This window comes from Oryctolagus cuniculus, chromosome 5 (assembly GCF_964237555.1).
Source record: "Oryctolagus cuniculus chromosome 5, mOryCun1.1, whole genome shotgun sequence".
In the NCBI taxonomy this organism is placed as follows: Eukaryota; Metazoa; Chordata; class Mammalia; order Lagomorpha; family Leporidae; genus Oryctolagus; species Oryctolagus cuniculus.
Window position 1 is genome coordinate 12,507,804 of NC_091436.1, and position 21,587 is coordinate 12,529,390.

General features: G+C 47.4%; 1 protein-coding gene across 7 annotated transcripts in view; it reads right to left on the reverse strand.

Moving 5' to 3' along the window:
* Positions 1-21,587, reverse strand: part of TIAM2 (TIAM Rac1 associated GEF 2) — a 246,507-nt gene that overhangs the window by 71,370 nt on the left and 153,550 nt on the right. For 6 of the 7 annotated variants that reach the window (XM_070073350.1, XM_070073355.1, XM_070073353.1 and 3 more), the window contains 8 exons: positions 17,814-17,999; positions 17,054-17,200; positions 15,034-15,105; positions 7,009-7,170; positions 5,139-5,243; positions 4,601-4,679; positions 1,405-1,497; positions 587-850 (listed from right to left, as the gene is read on the reverse strand). In XM_070073350.1, coding sequence (XP_069929451.1) covers positions 587-850; positions 1,405-1,497; positions 4,601-4,679; positions 5,139-5,243; positions 7,009-7,170; positions 15,034-15,105; positions 17,054-17,200; positions 17,814-17,999 — 1,108 coding nt within the window. Of the gene's footprint in view, positions 1-586; positions 851-1,404; positions 1,498-1,730; positions 1,785-4,600; positions 4,680-5,138; positions 5,244-7,008; positions 7,171-15,033; positions 15,106-17,053; positions 17,201-17,813; positions 18,000-21,587 lie in introns of those variants that run through there. The other variant, XM_070073356.1, reaches the window with a different exon arrangement.

Consider the following 21,587-nt stretch of genomic DNA (forward strand, 5'->3'; position numbering starts at 1 on the left):
GTGTTGAGAGGCAGACGCCAGGCATTCGCACTAGCCAGAGCCTCTAACTCACCTGACTGGAGTTTATGAAATATGCATGAGTGAGCTCAGACACTCAGACCTTCCCGTGATCTCCACACTCAGGGATTCCACCTTGAGAGAATCACACTGGGGTACGAGTTTTTATTTTTAGCCTTTCACAAAGTTTTAAAATTCATGACCTACACTGAAAGTTGGCTGTTTATTGAGATAGTAAAAAATAATTGTATCAGCCCAACAGAACACCAGCAAATGGTTTTGCCCTAGATTCAAATGAAGAAGTAGCGGCTCCCATCTTCCGCATGCACGCAGGTTTCATCCGCCTTCAGTCACAGAGTAGTTCCAACACTAAATAAATACTGTGGGTGATTCTCTAGAGTGCAGTTTTAGAGAATGTCATTCATGCAAAAATAATTGTTTTCCATTTTCTGAAAGTGCCACAATTATAAAATGCATGGAAGAAACAGTCTTTGAATGGCTTAAATAATCCAAGTTTGCAAGCAAAATTACAGCCTAAAAATATTAGCCACTGATAGCAATTACGAAGGAAGCCAGGACAGAGTCTTACCGCTGGCTGTGTTCTTTTTCAAGTTGTCCAGGAATTCCTCCAGCAGCTGGGACTGGTTGGGAGGGGGCAAGAGCCCCTTCTGGTCCCGGGAGAACAGGTCGCTGTCCGACCACGAGGCGCACAGGGTGCCTCTGGTGTCCGGAGGCCGGGCAAGCAGAGTGAGCCCCACGGTCTTCTCGGAAAACAGGGCCTCCATCTGCTTGAGGTCCAGGTCACACACGGCTTCCCCGTTTAGGGTCATGATTTCATTGCCCTTTCTCAGCCCTGAGAACGAGAAAGGGGGAAGAGGAAGAAAAAAAGGAGAGGCAGATGAGACCGTGAGAAATCGTTCACAAGGCAGCAAACTTAAACCCTGTACTCAGGGGGATTGTTTTGCTTGCTGTCTCCAAAGACAGCACCGCAGTGTACAGTGTACACTGATGACAAAACTAATTTCACACCAGCAGAGCCAGAAGTGGGAACAATTGGGGGGGGTCCCGCGTTAATTGTTCTTTGAGCGTTCTGATGGTAAATCCACGGGGGAACACTGTTTTTGTCTCTGTGTGTCTCTCTCAGTCTCTTCCTCCCTCCCTCTCTACCAGCGTGGGTTTGCTCTCTTGGTACCTGTAGGAGCTCCCACACTTTTAAAATGCACACACACACACACACACACACACACCCCGCCACCTTCTCTTCTCATATGCACATTCACTTTCGATTAAACTCTTAAGTTCATTTTCTTTGAAATGCTGACAAAAGTGGAGGATGAACATTTCATCGGCCAGACTGCACTGCACAGCTTCAATCACGCCTGAACCCAGACACCGGGCCCCACACACCTTCCCCGTACGCCAGGCCGTCCGGGAGGACGTCGCTTATGAATATCCGGCTGAGGCGCTGCCGCTCGTCCACCTGCGCAGTCACTGCAAATCCTGGCAAAGAAAATCAGAGGGCAAATGAGTCTGTGTTCACCACGCCCCAATCCCTCACCCAACCCGCAGTATTTCCTTGAGCGGCGATTCCTGCAGAAGAGGTATGTTGAAAAAGCCAAAATTACCACTATTTTAAAAGCACAAATATCTAGCACAGGCAAAAAAAAAATAAAAACAACAAAAAAAAGAGGAACATGTCAGCTGGGAAGGTTTAAGACAGATGAGGGCACAACCTCATTCAAAAGTTGACAACATCTGCTGTGTGTTCATAGCAGCATTACTCAAAGCAGCCGAAAGGTGAGCACACCCAGACAGCCCATCAGCAGGCGAACGGATAAACAAGTGTGGTTTATTCTTGCAGAGCGCGTCACGTAGCCCTCAAAGAGAAAGGAAATCCTGGCACCTGCAGCAGCATGGGTGAACTCTGAGGACATTCTGCCAAGTGCAACAAGGCAATCGCAAAAAGCCGCGTTTTACAGGATTCCGCTTACAGAAAGCACCTAGAGCAGTCAGAATCACAGACTCAGAGCAGAAGGGTGCTTGCAGGGGCTGCTGGGAGGTTCGGGGGAGCTGGTGTCAAAGGGGTGCATAGTTTCAGTGGTGCAAGATGAAAAAGAGGCCTTGGATGGCTGCACAGCGCTGTGAACATCCTCAACACCACGAAACTGTGCACTTCAAGTGGTGAAGGTGACAAACGTCGTGTTAAATGCAGCTTGTTTTACCACAAGCATTTTTTTTTTATTTTTAAGCTGGAACTTAAAAATACTCTTAACAGAAATAAAGCAAATTTAGTTTAATACAATAAATATTTGCTGGAAAACAACTATGGGTGGATGGGGCTAGGCACCTTAAGAGGGTGAAAATGGAGCAGGTGTTTGGCCTAGAGGCTAAGATGCTCTGGTCCCTCTCTCTGTGACTCTGCCTTTTAAATAAAAAAGAAAAAAAAAAAATAGGGGCCTTCGTTGTGGCACAGCAGGTTAGGTCACCACCCGCAACACCAGCTTCCCATATAGACGCCAGCTCCGGTCAAAGTCGCTCCAGTTTCGATTCAGCTCCTTGCTAATGCACCTGGGAAAGCAGCAGAGGATGGCCCAAGTGCTTGGGACCCAAAAGCTATGTGAGAGACCCAGATGAAAATCCTGGCTTCCGGCTTCAGTCTGGCCCAGCCCTGGCCATTGCAGGCCACTTGGGAAGTGAACCAGCAGATGGAAGCATTTCTCTCTCTCTTTGCCTTTCAAATAAATAAATAAATATATTTTTTTAATTTTATAAATATATCTCAAAAAGAGAGAGACACAATAAGGGGCCAGCTTTGAGGTACAGCAGGTACAGCTGCCACTTGGCAGTGCTGGCATCCTATATATGCATTGGTTTGAGTCCTGGCTGCTCCACTTCCAATCCAGCTCCCTGCTAATGGCCCAGGAAAGCAGCAGAAGATGGCCCAAGTGCCCTGGGCCCCTGCCACCTAGGTGGGGGACCCAGATGAAGCTCCTAGCTTCAGCCTGGCCCAACCCGGGTCATAGATGCCATTTGGAGAATGAACCAGTGCGTGAAGATTGCTCTTTCTCTCTCTCTCTCTCTCTCCCTCTCTCTGTAACTCTGCCTTCCAAATAAATAAATAAATTTTTAAATACTAATTTTTTAAAAAAAAGAAGTTGGAAGGCTTGGGTGGATACAGTGCTTAACGGCAGGTGACAGCATGCCGGGCACATTAGGAGGCATGTCTCCACGGCCTGCTGGAAGGAGTCACGTTTCCCTAGGGCTCCCTGGTGCCTCAAGCAGAGCCTGGCAGATGGTGGTCCCAAAAGGCCTCTTTACAAGTGTCTTGGTTCAGTCATTCAAGCACACAGGACACACAAAGAGAGGCCCTGGAAAGCAGGGTGAGGGCCAACAGACGCACAGCCAAGGCTAAGAGGCCTCCAAAGGCAAAACTAACATAGTTAGGGCAAAACTGATTAAGTAAATAAAGAAATGGAACAAATCTTAAAAATAATTTTATGTAACTTTAACATATTATGACCTGAGTCGTTTGAAAGGCAAATAACCATTCCATCAACACATTAACAAGGGAAGAAATAGTCTGGCTATGCACATATTACCATAGACTTATTATTGAATTTCTACAGTCTCAGACAATACAAGATAGAAATGAACGTTAAGACACAAGTACAGTCTACAAAGAGCTTAGCGCCAAGTTTAAACACAGACCAACAGAAACACAAAAATTAAATGCTGCAAAGTGATTTTAGAAGTGCTGATCCTTAGGGGCCGGTGGTGGTAAGATGGTAAAGCTGCAACCCATGGTACCAACATTCCATATGGATGCCAGTTCGAGCCCCAGCTGTTACACTTCCAATCCAGCTCCCTACTAGTGCACCTGGGAAAGCAGTCCTTGGGACCCTACATTCACATGGGGGACCTAGATGAAGATCCTGGTTCCTGGCTTTGGATAGGCTCAGCTCCAGCCGTTGTGGCCATTTGGGGAGTGACCAGCAGATGGAAGATCTGTGTCTGTCTTTTTCTGTAAAACTTGGCTTTTTAAATAAATAAATAAATCTTTAAAAATTATATAGAAAGAAATGCTGACCCTTCATTGATAAGATCAGGGAAGAAAGAGGTAAGGGAAGATAAAGCAGTCAGAAGACACACTTTCTGGAGAGCCAGACTGAGTCCGACCTTGAGTCCGACCTTGGAGGAATGACATCGTCAGGAGGAAGGGTAAGACGGCAGTGCAGGTGGGCAAAGGAGGCCAACAGTGAAGACACCGGGGAGCAAGGAGCTGGCACACAGAACCGTGTTGACTGCCTTCGGGTAGAACCTGGCCACAGCAAACCCCCCGTGTGAGCGGGGACCACCACCTCCGGCACTTCCAACCTCTCGTCCATTTCTCGATACATCCCTTTTCACTACTTCGGCCTTGCTTCCTAACATCGATGCAAGTCTTTCTAGTCTACAAACAAGCAAGAGAAATTCAGAACTTCCTGTCTTACAAGTATATTTTGAAAACGTGAACGTAAAGGAAAAAAAATGACACCCAAAGACAGCAGGGCAAGCGAGGTGCGGATGAGCAGGGCAGCTCTCAGAGGGGTGCCCCGACACGTACCGAAGTCGGACGCGCTGCCGGTCTTCGTGAGCTGCACAGCGTGCACAGTTAGTGGAAAGACTTCTATTTCATCATAAACCTGTAAGAGGTGAAAACAGCAAAATCAGAGGATCCGAAGCTACGATATTTCGGAAGGTCACCGACATCTCTGTTCATAATAAAGTGAGAAAGCCGTTTATTTTAATTTTTTTTTTTTTTTTTTTTGGACAGGCAAAGTTAGACAGTGAGAGAGAGAGACAGAGAGAAAGGTCTTCCTTCCGTTGGTTCACCCTTCAAATGGCCGCTACAGCCAGTGCACTGCATCAATCCAAAGCCAGGAGTCAGGTGCTTCTCCTGGTCTCCCACGCAGGTGCAGGGCCCAAGGCCTTGGGCCATCCTCCAGTCATGTATTTTCTTACACAGGATACTTTAAACATGAAGACTGTTTCCTAACTAGATGCCACATTTAAACTGAGTTTTCTCCTAAAGTCACATTTTTCAAAATCAAAAGGCCACAGAGATGGCTCACACTTCCCGTTCTAAGTGAACGCACACTTACCTGTTCATGCATATATTCACAGGGTGCGGGGATACAGTACTCAACGGTCTCGTCTACTAACTTCCGAAGCTGAAGGCCATAGTGGCTGGGTTCCAACTGCCTCATCTATAAAGACAAAGAAGTTCACTCAGATGTTTAAATGTCCTTTCTACATCCATCACTGTTCACCAGGTTCATTCAGAGTCAAAGCAGGAAGCCTCTGCATTGGCCGAGTTTCAACGTATCTGAGATCCCACACTTAAATGTGCAGGAAAGAAAAGGAGAGACGATCGTTTTTGAGGTTTTTCTCTAAATGACGCCACTCATCTCTAAAGGCAAGAGATAGATTTTTAAGAGGTTATGATAGGATACACCTTAAAATTATCTTAGCATCTCAGCAAATGTAGTCTCTTTGTGTATTGGTTGTACATAACTTTGAGTTGTTTTCCAAGAGAAATTTGTAAACTAATAATAATCTCAGATTCTACAGACTGCAGAATTAGGAATCTGTTACTCCAAAAACTCTAGAAAAGGAAAAATCTGTTCTCTTCTCCTCTCCCTCTCTCTCTTCCCTCTCTCGTACATACATAGGCCATCACTTGAAAAACTTATCCACTTTAAAACTGATATTAGTAGGCCGGCGCCGTAGCTCAATAGGCTAATCCTCCACCTTGCGGCGCCGGCACACCGGGTTCTAGTCCCGGTTGGGGTGCCGGATTCTGTCCCGGTTGCCCTTCTTCCAGGCCAGCTCTCTGCTATGGCCAGGGAGTGCAGTGGAGGATGGCCCAGGTGCTTGGGCCCTGCACCCCATGGGAGACCAGGAAAAGCACCTGGCTCCTGGCTCCTGCCATCGGATCAGCACGGTGCGCCTGCTGCAGCGGCGGCCATTGGAGGGTGAACCAACGGCAAAAGGAAGACCTTTCTCTCTCTGTCTCTCTCTCTCACTGTCCACTCTGCCTGTCAAAAAAAAAAAAAAAAAAAAAAAAAAAAACTGATATTAGTGACGGAGAACACTGTTGCTTTTATGAATAAAAACCTTACGTACTGGAGCAAAGAGGAAATGAAGGTTCTTAAGCACACAAGATACAGACGTATATAAACGTACAGTATCCTAAAGCTTCAAGTCAGAGTTGCAGAAGACTCAAACTAACCATTACCCACATCGACCAAGCGTGCGTGGTAAAGAGTTATTAAACCCTCTGTGCCTTTTTCATCGCTTCACATATTTGGGTGTATTTTCTTTAGAAACTTTAAAAACTATTTAAGCTCTACTCTGCCATCTGGTGGTCGAAAAGTTTCTGCTCTGACATTGCTCACCACACTCTCTCTTGCAGACTTACATACTCGGATTCAGCTTGATGGATGAAAACAAGGACTCCAGAGAGTTCGCAGAAAGCGAAATTAAAAGAGTTTATTTAGGTGCAAAAGTTTATGAAAATCCTGCAGTATTTTCTTCATCACACACATTATCTGTGAAATTTTGGAAGGCCCCTCATAATACATTTCCAATAAATAATTGCAAATGGGATCAAATAGCTAATTTATAGAAGTGTTGTAAAGCTAGTTAGGATTAAATCAAACCCTGCAAAGTTTATGCCACTTTTTTTAGAGTATCATCTCTCTAAGTAACTGGCAACAGACTTCATAATTATTCCAGACTTAATAAGGGAACACAAAGAAATTCAGTAGAATCCAAGTTCTTCAGGAAGGCATGGATCCAAAGGAATCCAGTGGCAGAATGCACATGAATAAATACATTAATAGATACACTAATATGTCCCCTAATCTAGAAAGTGAAATCCTAAACACCACACAAAGTTAAAGACGCAGGGGTGCAACACCAATGACCTTCTTCTATTCAGAAGCAGATTCCTGCACCAAAAGCCATTACCTTGCACGCCAAAGTCAAAACATCTTCTACTCTGTGTTCGGGCTTGATCGTTACAGTGACTCCTTGACTGTCCCGAAAGTGAACGTAGGCCTGACTCTCCCATGCGTTGTCTCGGGGAACGCCATCCAGGGGTGAACTGTATCCATGCAGAAGGTCATCCACCTGATTGACACAGCACAAGAAAACGCTAAAGGGTCTCATATACAAATGCAAAAACAACTGAGAAAAAGTCCCCTTAATTTGCAGAGTATTTATCGGAAATCCTTCTACTCTGCTCACGTCACTCGCTTCCCATGAGCCTCTGGGGCAGACAAGCCAGGTGCCTCCTCCCTCGTTCTGCAAGACCAAGGAGTCAGGTGCGAGTCAGCTGACTCCCTTCCCGGGGGAACTATGCATGTCCCATTTGGCCACTTAGACCAAGTTAGATCACTGCACTCCAGGTAGGGGCAGGTGAGGACCCACTCACGCTGCTCTAGCCCTGTGGCTGGGACAGGGCCACTGTGAAATCCACCTAAGCTGTGGCCCTTCTCAGTTTCCCAGTGAACTGCAGACACACTCATCCATGGCCACAGATGCCCACCTGCTTCCTGACCCTCACTTGCACTCAGCCTCCTCCAAGCACGATTCGCCTCCATTATTTCTACTTGTTGGTTTTGTTTCTCAATTAACCGCTGGACCTGGGGGGATCTCTCCCTCTCTCACCACTTTCGGGAAGCCTTTCCCAAGAATGTTTGCTTCCGTGAAGGTCACCATCACAGCAATTTCATGGCCTTGTGCTACCGTGCACGCTACAATTCACAGCAAAAAATGCACAGTGTAAAAGCAGTTCAGAAATATTTATCTTGGTCTAGGCTCCAGAATTCTCATGGGAGTAAATAAAACATTTGGGGATTTGAAACCAAAGGTCATAGGTGCTAGCACTGAACCTGCAGAGAGCGGCCTAGGATAAGACATTCACCTGGCTAAGCCTCACCTGCCCTCCTGTAAAAGGGCCATGAATAAACAAGTAAAGTTTGGGGCCGGCGCTGTGGCGCAGCGGGTTAACACCCTGGCCTGAAGCGCTGGCATCCCACATGGGTGCTGGTTCAAGACCCGGCTGCTCCACTTCCGATCCAGCTCCTTGCTATGGCCTGGGAAAGCAAAAGATGGCCCAAGTCCTCGGGCCCCTGCACCTATGTGGGAGACCCAGAAGAAGCTCCTGGCTTTGGACCATGGCAGCTCTGGCTGTTGCGGCCAATTGGGGAGTGAACCAGCAGATGGAAGACCTCTCTCTTGTAACTCTTTCAAATAAATAAATAAATCTTTAAAAAAATAAACTAGTTAAGTTTATCAATTAACTGGAGAAACTTTGTGAACAAAGGAAGTCATACACGTGAAAACACCTTACACACCAGAAGAGGTCCCAGATTCAGTACTATCATATTGCTACATCTCACTTATCATACCTCAAGTCCCTGCATTCTTAAGAGCACAAGACCCTCCTGCATAGGATTACAAAGCTAGAACAGAGATAGAGAAGAAATTCAAACGAACAGGTTTAAGCAAAGCAAGGGGAGAATCAAGCTCCTGTGTCGTCGTTTTGAAAACGTGGCGCTCAACTTTGAAGTGACATTTCCGGATCTGTCACTCCCAGCACATTTTCCTGGCAGGATGACCACAGTCAGAATAAAAACCCCCTCGTGTGCCAGGAGGGAGAAGGGTTGGGTGGAGGAAGCCCTCTGCGTGCCACGCTCAGAGCGCTGTCTCCAGACCTCCTCTCCTGTGTCTCTCTCCCAGGGACTCCTCCTCATCTGGGCAGATTTCAGCCAGGTGTTTGGGCAACAGGCAGGTGCCGCCCTAAGTCTTGGGTCCCACCTCTCAAGTACACTTGCTGCGAATCAAACTAGAGCCCCAGCAGAGGTCACTGTGCAGTAAGAAACCACGCAAGGCGGCAGCGCGGTTGGGCACTGCACTTTTGGAGAGCAGGAAACGGTCACTGAGGATGAGACAAAGACACTGGGATGCAGTCGCAGCCCTGTCCCCTCCCCTGCTGTGCAACCCTGACACTTTCTCCCCAAAGCCAAATGCAACAAACTCAACACGCTGCTTGCCCGTTCACTCACCACTCACACCACCTGTCATGACCATGGCCCACCCCCTAGTTAACAGGTGAGAAAAAGAAAGCTCAGAAGATTCTAGAAACTCGCCCAAGCTCACATCACTAGTGACTGTAGCCCGGGACATCTGGGCTTGAACCTGTACTCACCACCAGGATGCTGTATAGAAACATCACCCTGGCAGTTAACACACACACACACACACACACACAGGGGTGTTGCCTAAATCTATTTTGTCCCCATTAGTCTACTACATATACCAGGATCTGGTTGAACCAGACATTCCCCAGAAAGGACTGGCACTCACCTGCCTCCCTTCCATTTCTTGTGTTTTCTCCCTCCCAGCTCCAAGTGCTGAAACCATATGCAAGAGTATCATACACACACACACACACACACACACACACACTCTCCCGTCTCTGTCCCCCACTCCCAATTCCACTCAGTTCCATGACTCTGCTCGTCTAGGTCCCTAGCATAGCAATCATCAAAGCCCCGCCCACGTAGCGGTCACTTTTAGGTCCCCTGCCACGGGCCTGGGTGATGAGTGAAAGCAAGGGCTTGGAGTTTCTCCTTCCCCATCTCCTTCAGACCTTAACACAGTCAGGCTGCACCCAGAACAACCCAGCACCTGGGGGCTGCATCAGCTACAAGGAGCAATTCACAGTCGCGCACAGGCGTGAAAGGGAAAAGCTATGCATCTTCAGCAGCCGATCCAAATATATTTACACAAAGGCTTAATCCTACCTGAGTTTCAAGAAGAGAAACTGACAGATTGAAAAAGCAAAACAAGTCCTGGATAAGAGAAAGGTGTGCAGGTAAGTGGAGGGACAGACAGAAGTACAGAAGAAATATCCCCATTATATTCAATTACATAAAGCTTTGTGCTTACCACTGCTCCTGGGAATCATTCTCTGGGCCTACCCCATTAACCTAAGATCCAATTTATGACAGAAGGAAAATGCCTACCCAGGCCAAGGTCATCAAGGATTCAGACCCTCAAAATGCCTCAATGAAAGTTTAGTATAATTTTCTTCTGCAAGGCACACACACTTACACACATGCTCATGCTATTAACATATTCAATTCAAGAAAGGTTAAACCCAGTTATTCAAAAGCATCCAGATTGCAGAACTGGGTGTGGGCATTCAGCACAGTGGTTAAGCCACCTCTTGCTATACCCGCATCCCATACCAGAGTGGGTGGACTGAGTCCTGGCTCCACTCTCCATTCCAACTTCCTGCTACTACACACCTTGGGAGGCAGCAGTGATGGCTCAGGCACTTGGGTTCCTACCATCCAGGTGGGTGACCCAGATTGAATTCCAGGCACCTGGCATCAGTCTGGCACAGTCCCGGCTGTTAGGAGCATTTGGAGAATGAACCAGCAAATGAGAGATCTCTATCTTTCTGTGTTGCTCTGCCTTTCAAATAAATAACTAAAATTGTTAGCTGGAAAAAAGACTGCAGAATTGACGGGTTAATTAATTCACTAGAACTAGAAGTTTAAAAGCTACTTGATACTAGAGGTCTCCTCGGCTGCTATAAACTTTACCTACTTGGTGAGAAAGCTGGACTGATTCCAGCAAGCAGGATTAACACTGTCTATCCAAGCTGACAGCACACATGCTTTCGATTCAATAACCTTGATAAAATACCGTCCTGCAATCTTTTAGTAAAAGGAACAGAGAAATCTTGAAAACAGGCCCATATGCACACCCACGTGTGCACACACACACACAAGCCAACTGGGCAGGTCTTTTCCCTGCTCACTCTTTTAGGGGCTGTGTTAAGTGAATTTTTGTGCACACTCACCTGGAATTTGGTAACTGGCTACCTTTGTCCACTGCTGCATACCCACCTGGCCTCCTGCTCCACAAGCCTCCCCCACTCCCATGACTCCTCCCCAGCCACCTGAGAAAAATGAGCTTCCAAATGGACCAGTCAAGGCTGCTGGTTGCTGGGGAACGCAAACAGGGGCAGCACAAATGTACTAAGACAGCCCAGCTCGGAGCACTGGTCATCCAGGGGCCCAGTAAAAGCTTGACCCGGGGAATGGCATTCCCAAGGCATCATGTCTAAAGCCTGCAGAAGGGCACTAAACTGTACCCGACACAACCACCGCCATTCAGTAATGGCCACCGCGGGGCACCACACGGGAGCCCGGCCCAGCTTCTGTGGGCACTGTGGGATTGCCGGCTGTGTGGGCTCACCCTGCAGTCCCGCCCTGATGTGGGCGCACCAGCAACGCACTGGAGCCACAACCCCTACAGCCAGGTGGGTTAACACATGCAAACCCCGCCTTTTTACGGCAACTTGTACAGAAGCATTTATTATTATTATTATTATTATTATATTAATGAAACCACATGTCAAATTGCTGAGGCTTGGTGTGCCGCTCACTCGGAGAGAAAATTGAGACTTAGTGCATTCTCACAGCAGATGCTTTGGGATCTAATGGCTTGTAATTACCGCTTGGATCAGGGAGGGGAAGTGAGTAGCACATCACAATCTGGCTGGCAGGAGCGGGGCCCACAGCAAGGACCGGCTATTAGCAAGTGAGATGAGAAGCCAACACAAAAGGAGCCCTAGGCCTGCGTCTTCTTCACAAATGTCACAGAGGACAAAGTGTTTATTTCCTTCTTGGGCTCCAGCCCACACGTCAGTTGATAGGAAAGGAAAACAAAGCCCGCTCTCGCTGGCTCGCGGGTCGCCTGTACACGTGTCTGTGTGTGGACACATCTGTGACGCGGGGCTCCACACTGATAGTCTGTTGACATAGACCACAGTGGGCCAGTCAAGACTGAGTGGTTTCATTCACATTTTCCATTTTCCACCTGAGAAACAAACAGTAGGGTAGTCTCCCCCACCCCGAGCTCTGGTTTGGAGCTAATGACAGGCGACAAGACTTCATTCACTCACCACCATGGAAAGCTGGGACGCCCCAAGCCAAGTTTCCAGGGGAGAGGGCCAAGGCCCAGGGGCTGCCACAGTCTCTGAGTGCGGCTTCTGCTGTAGCTGCCACCCAGTGCTTCAGCAGGGGGCTTGTTGTCACAGTCTCCATAACAAACGCCTCCCTTCAGACGCCCCAAGAAGGCCATTATTACTCAGCAAGAAGCGGCTGTTAAAAGCTTTCGGGTTTTTTGGCGAGCCAAAGTGTCCTTCAGAAAATACTCAAATAAGACTGGCTTTATTCCAAGGGTAACAGATTTCAAATGAGGGCGGCTCAGGTTTGGACCGCCCCGAGATGCGCCAATTAGAGTGGAATATTTTAGATTGCTCACGGCCCCTCCGTCACAATGGCTCCTCTGTGCTACACGGACGGACATAATGTACTCACTGTATAAAAACAGATGCTTTGTCCTCCTTATAAATATTCCCTGAGAATGATCAGCAGAGGAAAACTGGTGAAATGTACTATTAATTATTCAACCAGGTAACCGGCTGACTGGAAGTCCCAGAGACATAAAATATCAAATTATACCCTTAATAGTAGCAGCAAATCAATTTGGACTTCGTTGTCTGAGAACTGAGGCACAGAAATAATAGATACACCATCAAAATAGTGCTAGGAAAGAAACGAATTTTCTCATTCTTCCCATATCAAAAGTATGGGATGACTTCCTAGATATGAGAACTTAAAAAGTATAGACCCCTGCACTATGACACTTTCCTCTCACCTCTTGAAGCATTGATGGATTTGTCTGCCAAATACAAGAAAATCATCTGCTAATGTGAGCCCAGTATAGATATGCACTAAGTTTACTTCTCACCCCCAGTGGTTATTTTAGCAAAAATTTATTTTCAAAGGCCAATATAACTTCTGTTCATAGAAAGTGCTTCAATGATGTAATTTCTCAATCTTTAAAGAAGGAATTTAAAATTGTTATACAATGCTTGGAAAGCCTAAAATCATAAGCTATTATGGCAAATAGAGCAGTTCTCCATCATTAAATGACTACATCTAACATAAATAACTAATGTGCAAATCATTAAGCCAGTACCATATATTTAACAATGTGCTAGAGACTTGTAATACACATGTAAGTCATAGGAGAGGCCTAAACGCTACAGACCAAGGGCCCTGACGACCAGCTCTCCCGGAAAAGACATACAAGAGGGGACTTCAAAAAAAGTTCATGGAGGTGCCGGCACTGTGCCGCAGCAAGTTAAGCTATGTTCTACAGTGCCAGCATTCCCTATGGGCACTAGTTCAAGATCTGGCTACTCCCCTTTCAATCCAGCTCCCTGCTAGTGTGCCTGGGAAGGCAATGGAAGATGGCCCAGGTCCTCAGGCCCCTGCACACACACAGGAGACTAGAATGAAGCTCCTGGTTCTTGACTTCAGCCTGGCCCAGCCCTGGCCATTGTGATTATTTGGGGAGGGAACCAGCAGATGGAAGATCTGTCTTTCTCTCTCTCTCTCTCTAACTCTCCTTTCAAATAAATAAATCTTTTTAAAAAAAAATGAACTTTTGGTAAGGACAATTTTTGAAATCCATGTGTACTTTTTCTATAATACACATTTTTTAAAGACTCTTATTCCATTGAAAAGATGGAGAACAACATAAGATGGTTGCGTTGAACCAGGCAGATAATTGCGACCAATAACAACAACAAAACCAAGTCAAGCCCCTTGAAGATGGCATGGTCTGATCTGGATTTTTAAACAGGTTCCACATGTGCACATAAATAAAAGGGCAGGGGAATGCTTTGTTATGAAAAGTCTGCCATGTGGGTGGAATGATTTATAAGAAGGATGGTTTGGATTTGACTTCCTCGCCCCCATCGTGGGTGAGATTCAGGTAAGGAGAGCATAATAAAACAGCAACTGCAGAAGCACAGGGTCTGGGTGGGAGCCACAGCGCCTCACTAGCTGGGCAGGGAGCCTTGGAGGAGCCAGGCTCTGAGCGGAGGGGTTTCTACCCCATTCTGAGCTCCTCCTGCAGGAAGCAGGACGGCTCGGGCAGAGCTGCCCCGGGAGCCTGCTCCACAACGATGCTGGCACAGCAGGGATCGGGCCACCCTCGCCCAGGAGCTGAGGGCGATTACAGAGCTGTCTGTGCTGTGTATTTGAGGATCAGTGAGGTGCTCCTCCACCAGGATCTACCACCGCATCTGACACTCCAGCATTCCTCAGTGTTTTCAAACAAAATCCCTAATTCAATGAATTAGCCCCACTAATTTACTACCAACACCACTTGCTTCTGCAAAGGCATTTTAAGCTTATAGAAACCTATGATAAAATGACTCCCATTCTCAACAAACAGCTGAGAGGTCTGTCAGAACTCAAACAGAAGATAAAATGATTTAGTGGTGAAGATAAAGACTGATGGATAGATAGCGTGAAACAAGGCTTCAAAAGAAAAGCGTGGGTTTGAAACACAATGAATAAGCAAAGCACATCCAGTCTTTACCCTGCTCCAGAACTTCATTCTAAAACTCTTGTGAGGATCTGTTCAGTTGGAGCACTTGTAAGGCCAAAAGGAGGGGCCGGTGCTGTGGCACAGCAGGGTTAAAGCCCCAGTCTGCAGCACCAGCATCCCATATGGGCACTGGTTTGAGTCCCAGATGCTCCTCTACTGATCCAGCTCTCTGCTGTGGCCTGGGAAAGCAGTAGAAGGTGGTCCAAGTTCTTGGGCCCCTGCACCCACGTGGGAGACCTGGAAGAAGCTCCTGGCTTCGGATCAGCTCAGCTCTGGCTGTTGCGGTCATTTCGGGAATGAACCAATGGAATGGAAGACCTCTCTCTCTCAGACGGTGTTGTCAGAAGCACTCAGCAGAAATCTAGTAGTCTACTGGAGATTATTTTAATTCTCAACCTGTTTTCAACACATTCTCACAGAAATTCTGAATGAGGATTCCCCCCCTAATTTCTCATTGGTATCATCATGGAAAACAAGATGGCTGCCACCTACAGCAAAGTTTACCTCGTTGGAGTGACTGGAGTTTTGAGGTAGCTGAGTTCCAGAAAATCCATGGCTGCCACTTGAATCAAATATCTGACAGACAGAGGGGGAAAAACACATGAAATGGCTGTGTAATGTTCATCTAGCCATTAGTCTTTTTAAATATTGAAAAATTAAATTTCTCTATAATAGTGTGAGACCTTGATATTAAAATTTTTAACATCTACTATTCTACTACATTTAAAGTTTCAACTTTGAAAAAAAAAAAACAAGATTTTTTTTCCTTCCTGTATGGTTCTACATTGTATTCTTCAATGGTGCCACCTATTACCCAAGGCTTCCGAGTCTTTCTGATGTTGCTTTTAACCCAAAGCACGTATTTTTGAAGATGTGGGACACAACCCAGAATTGAGTTGGCAAAACCGCCAAAATCAAGCATAGAACTCTATGTGCACAGAATAAATCCTGGAAAAAACTATAGCTAAATGTAAAAAATGGGTTATGCTTGGGTAGAGGGACTAGGAATCATTTCCTTAACTTATCCAAATTTTACCTTCTAACTTTTGTAACAGAATAATTGACACTAAAGATCATGTTAACATTCAGGAAAACCTACCAAATCAACTTCATTCATTTACATGAGTACCAACACTATAACTGGTTCCATATCTTTTTCAAAAAAACCAAAAGATGTTCCACCAAATGCTTTTTGTTTATTAAGAAATCTTATGTTGAGAACATTTACCCCACACACTGGGTAAAGACCACATTAGATTGATGTCTAGTTGGCTGCATGTCTGTCTCTAAGGAAAAGAAGTCTTTCATGGTGCGCTTTATCATGTTACCATTAATTATACAGAACTGACTATCTTAATTAAAATCTGAAGTGGCTATAAGGACATTAGCTAAACTTCAAAAAGGCTCAACTCCTACAGCAAAGGCCCTGCATTAGCCAGTGGCTTACAGGTGACTACAATCTATAATGACAAAATCTATGTCCATTTGTAACCAACAAATGATTACTCTTTACAAGTAACAGCACAGCCACAATTTTAGGGGTCACATAAAAAGGTTTCATGAGTTTCAGCTCATTCTCTTGATCAGTTCACACCCAGCCCCACCTCGACACCTGTATTGTTGCAAGGTTTTCAACAGGTCTAAGAAGCTGATTGGTGATACCAGTCCTTCTAGTCACCTAAGCCACACAAGTGTTATGCACAAATTAAAAAGACACATACAAGTTAGAAAACCATGTTAAATAAAGCCAGACTCTCTTTTAGCTGATACTGAAAGCAACAGGAGCAACCTGGTAAAAATAAAACAACTTCTGATTTAGTTGCAATGTTCTCCCTGGTCTCTAAATCAGATCATCACCTAAGTTCTCTTTCCAATAGTCTTTGAAAAAATAATCATCTTAACACACCAATCAGCAGGAGAGAGCTCATTATCATACACTAAGTGACGGGCATTATGAAACACAGCCAATACACACCTTCAAGGTGTTCTGACATCAACACACTCTCCCTGGGCCACAAATGCTCAGGCTATCTTACTCCATAAAACGTTAAAATGGCCACCACTCCTCAGAGGCAAAGAAGCATCAGCAACTGTCCAGGGTTTGGACTCAGGCAGGCCCCAGTTCTGCCCTTGGGCTGCTGGTGAACAGGGAAGGGGTCAGAATCTCTCCAAGTGTCAGTCTCCTGTCTATGAAATGAGATGACACAAGACCTGCACTTCGTGTTGTAAGGATGGAGGAAGCAAAGCGTCCAGCTCTAGCCACAGGATGTAAAATCTATGGAAAGAGAAACAGGAGTGCTATAGGCAATGAAAAGTGTGGGTCCTTTCCGGCTTCCTCTTCTCTTGTGTGTTTCTACACACCCCGCCTCTGGATGGGCCAAGCACATGGAGCCACTTTAGAAAAGGCCCACACGACGATGGATTCCTCTGGATCAACCTTCACTGAAAGGAGATGAACGCTCAGGGTCTGCAGCCGGGGTGGCAGGCGTGTCCCAGGGGCCCGTGGCTCCCCGCTGCTGCTCACCTGTGCTATGGAGGCTCTCTTCTCCTTCCCTCTTCTTGCCAGGGTGTCCAGCCCTTTTAAGGAGGAGAAGATGCCCTTCTTGCTCCTCCCCTGCTGCGTCAGAGACAGGGTTCTTTTCCGGAGAGCGGAGTCATCCCTAGAGCACACCTAAATTCACACACAGCCAAAAAAAAAAAAAAAAAAAAAAAAAAAAAAACCACCTTCAGGGTTATTATGCAAACAGGAGGAAATGCTGTGTGCTTGCAAATGCATTCTGACCCATGAGGAGTGTGCCTGTCATCTCGCTACCTCTTATCTGGATGGTACAAGCCACTACAGCGGTCAGATCTCTCTGCAGGGGGCGGCAGGGTGAACGCCACCACCTACAGAGCCCGAGCTGCGCCAGTGCAACACAGTGAAGCCAGCTCAGCAGACCCAGGGGGGCCCTCTGCAGCTCGGGTCACACAGCCTTGACTCAGTCCTTTCATTCTCTAGAGCACTGTGCCACTCCTTGGGGACCCCGCCCTCCCGGCCATGCTGGGTGGACCAGACGGAGAGGGAGAGGCGGATGCGGTTATGTGACCATGGGCACTGCCAGTTGGAGCCCTCACATAAGCACTAGAGGAGCTAGGGACTCCGCGCCGTCTCCTCCCCCCAGGCCCAGGCCCCTGGCCTCAGGCAGCCCTCGGCAGCTGCCGGGCTCAGCGGAGCAAGCTGCAGAGAGTGGAGCGTCCCCGGCCCTCCCTGGGTGGCGCCCACACAGCCCTCGCTGGGAACTCACCAGAGCGTGGAAAGAAGACACGGACAAGACGCCCAGCCTGCCCAGGGCCAGCTTGGAGGGGCGGCTGGCGGCAGCCAGGAGACTCTTGGGGTTCGGCAGCTCCCCGCCTTGTAAGCTGGCCAGGTAGCAGCGCATCCTGAAGAGATCCATGTGAAACTTCTCCAGGTTCTGCTCCCACTGCTGGATCTTAAAGCAAAACCATGGACAACTTAAAGAAAAGTCAGTTTTCACGGGCTGGGTTCAAATGAGATCCCTGTCACAAACTTTAAGGAAAAATTCATTGCAGCTGGGGTTACGTGGGTCCAATCAGCGCTCCCTGATCACACCACCTGGAACTCTCCCGACAGAAGCAGAGAGCTGGTCTCACAGTGCTGGGGGTCACCAGGACCACCCAAAACGAGAAGGCTGGTGGTCCCAACACAGTGACATGCCAAAACACCAAGCCATCGTGACCTAAGACAGGAGCCACCGTGTAAGCCAGGCTTTCCAATGTACTTCATGTTTACAGCACACAAAGAGATGAGGAATGAATGAAGCTGGGGCTTCGTGTTCCTGGTCTTTTGAAGTGCATGAGTCAAAACAATAAGAAGCAAATGGACTTCAGGAAAAAATACAAACAGGACTTTTACTTCTATTTTCAGTATCTTGAAGAATAATCACCATCTGGCCATCTGATTAAAATTCAAGTATCTACAGTTGCTAACACACCAGTAACCAATCCTTCTGACTTAAAGAGACGAAGTTACGAGTTGGTACAGAGAGGGAGTCCAATGCTGGGACTCCTCTCCTTGGTGCGGATGTCAGAATCTGTTACAGAATGGGCGAAAACGGCTCTCATGACCTGGCCACACAGGAAGTCAGCAACACAAGAGAAACCGGGCCCTCCAAAGGTCTTAAGGAGGGCCGGCACTGCAGTGCGGTGAGCAAAGCTGCCGCCTGCAAGGCCGAGTGCCAGCTGCTTCAAGTCCTGGCTGCTCCTCTTCTGACCCAGCTCCCTCCTCATGATCCCCGGAAGGCAGCAGCAGATGGCCCAAGCCCTTGAGCCCCTACACCCACGTGGGAGACCCGGATGGAACTCTGGGCTCCTGGCTTCGGTAGCCATTGTGACCACTTAGAGAGTAAACCAGTGGATGGAAGAAATCTGTCACTTTGTCTTTCAAATACATAAATAAGTCTTTTTAAAAAAAAAAGTCTTGAGGAGCAGTCTCAAAATGCAAGAGGGGACCCGCGAGACCCAGTTCAAGAGCTACGTCATTTCCCTTCTAACCACTGCATCTCCAGTTTTGCCAAGTTACAGCAAACAGACCCGGACCCTTCACGCTGGACTTTGAGTGAATCCACAATCACTGGCAAGTGCTATGTGGGAGGACTGCCAACCCTGAACACTGTGTCCCCTCAGTTCCTTCCCATGGAAAAGCAGAACAAATCCTGGGTGTTTTCCAGTCTCTCTCAAAGTCCTCTGTTAGCATTTCTTTTTTTTTTTTGGACAGGCAGAGTTAGACAGTGAGAAAGAGATACAGAGAGAAAGGTCTTCCTTCTGTTGGTTCACCTCCCCCCAAATGGCTGCCAGGGCCGGCGCGCTGTGCTGATCCGAAGGCAGGAGCCAGGTGCTTCTCCAGGTCTCCCATGTGGGTGCAGGGCCTAAGCACTTGGGCCATCCTCCACTGCACTCCTGGGCCACCGCAGAGAGCTGGACTGGAAGAGGAGCAACTGGGACAGAACTGGCGCCCTACCCGGGACTAGAACCCAGGGTGCTGGCGCCGCAGGTAGAGGATTTGCCTAGTGAGCCGCGGCGCCAGCCCTGTTAGCATTTCTCATCTAGGTCACTGTACAACACTCCTGCAGGAAAGAAACAGGATGGCAATCAGAGCCACAGGAATCATGTGCTGACTCATCATTATCAGTAGAACAAGGAAGTCAGAGAGCACACTGAAGTGACCGCGGTGTCCAGGGGAAGGAAGGAGGGGGGAGGAGGGGGAGGAGGGGGGAGCAGGGAAAAGGAAAGGAGAGGAGAAAACCCAGGTCAACGTGAGCCATAGTAGATGAGAGATGACATACATGATCTTACACTGACACTGAATTCCTCAGTTTACAAAGTACTCTCAAAAGCATCATTTAATGTATTTATGTGACTACACATCAAATCACCACCAATAGGTTAAGACAGTTCTATCACAAATGATACACAGGGAATCAAAACTTTATCAGAGGGGCGCAGTGGGTTAAAGCCCTGGCCTGAGGTGCCAGAATCCCATATGGGTGCCGGTTCCAGTCCCAGCTGCTCCTCATCTGATCCAGCTCTCTGCGATGTCCTGGGAAAGCAGTAGAAGATGGCCCAAGTCCTTTGGCCCCTGCACCCACGTGGGAGACCTGGATCGGTGCATCTCCGGCCATTGTGTCCATCTGGGGCATGAGCAAGCAGATGGAAGACCTCTCTGTCTCTACCTCTCTCTGTAACTCTGTCCTTTGGATAAATAAAATAAATCTTTAAAAAAATAAAAAAAGAAAGAAGGAACTGCAAAAATAAAAAAATTTATCAGAGGGGCCAGTCCTGTAGTGTAGCAGGTAAAGCTGCCACCTGCAGTGCCGGCATCCCACATGGACGCCAGTTCAAGTCCTGGCTGCTCCACTTCCGATCCAGCTCTCTGCTATGGACCAAGTTCTTGGGCCCCTACACCAACGTGGGAGACCCAGAAGAAGCTCCTGGCTTCCGATCGGTCCAGCCCTGGTTGTTGCATCCATTTGGGAAGTAAACCAGTGGAAGGAAGACCTCTCTCTAGCTCTCTCCTGCCTCTAGTTCTACCTTTCAAAAAAATAAATAAAAATCTTCCAAAAAACTTTATCAGAAGCACTTTAATCATTTTTAGCACTTGTAGATTGCTCCACCCAGGACGCAGGTGAATTCAAGGGAAGAACACGGATCCTGAGGCTTAGGTTGATTAGAGGGAAGACAGGGCTAGGAGACCCCCGTAGCCTGAAGCAGTCAGAAGCACAAGGATTTTGCTAAAATGGGATTTCAGTTCAAGAGAATTAGTATCAAGCCAGCGCCACGGCTCACTAGGCTAATCCTCTGCCTTGCGGAGCCAGCACACCAGGTTCTAGTCCCGGTCAGGGCGCCAGATTCTGTCCTGGCTGCCCTTCTTCCAGGCCAGTTCTCTGCTGTGGCCCGGGAGTGCAGTGGAGGATGGCCCAAGTGCTTGGGCCCTGCACCCCATGGGAGACCAGGAGAAGCACCTGGCTCCTGCCATCGGATCAGCGCGGTGCACCGGCCGCAGCACGCTGGCGGCCATTGGAGGGTGAACCAATGGCAAAAGGAAGACCTTTCTCTCTATCTCTCTCTCTCACTGTCCACTCTGCCTGTCAAAAAATAAAAAAATAAAATAAAAGAGAGAATTAGTATCTCGGTCAATCATGTTCATTGTGGAGGTCATTTATAAATTTTATAGAATTTATAAATTTTATAGAAAACGTGAAGGAAAAGTGACCTCTATTTCAACAACTCCTCTACTTCAACAACACTCCTTGTCCTTTTCTTGATGGGAACCTTCATGATGCTTGATTTTTAGGTGACAACTTGATGGGCCACAGGGTGCTCAGATTACTACTGTCTACTACAATCTCGGTATTTGGGGATGAGACCAGTATTTCAGTGGGAGACGGGTCAAGCTGATGCCTTCCAAATGTGGGCGGGCCTCAGCCACTCCAGCCTTCCTTGCGCTGAGTACAAAGTCCGCCTGTCCGACTTCAAACTGGGACCCTGGCTTTTCTCTTTGC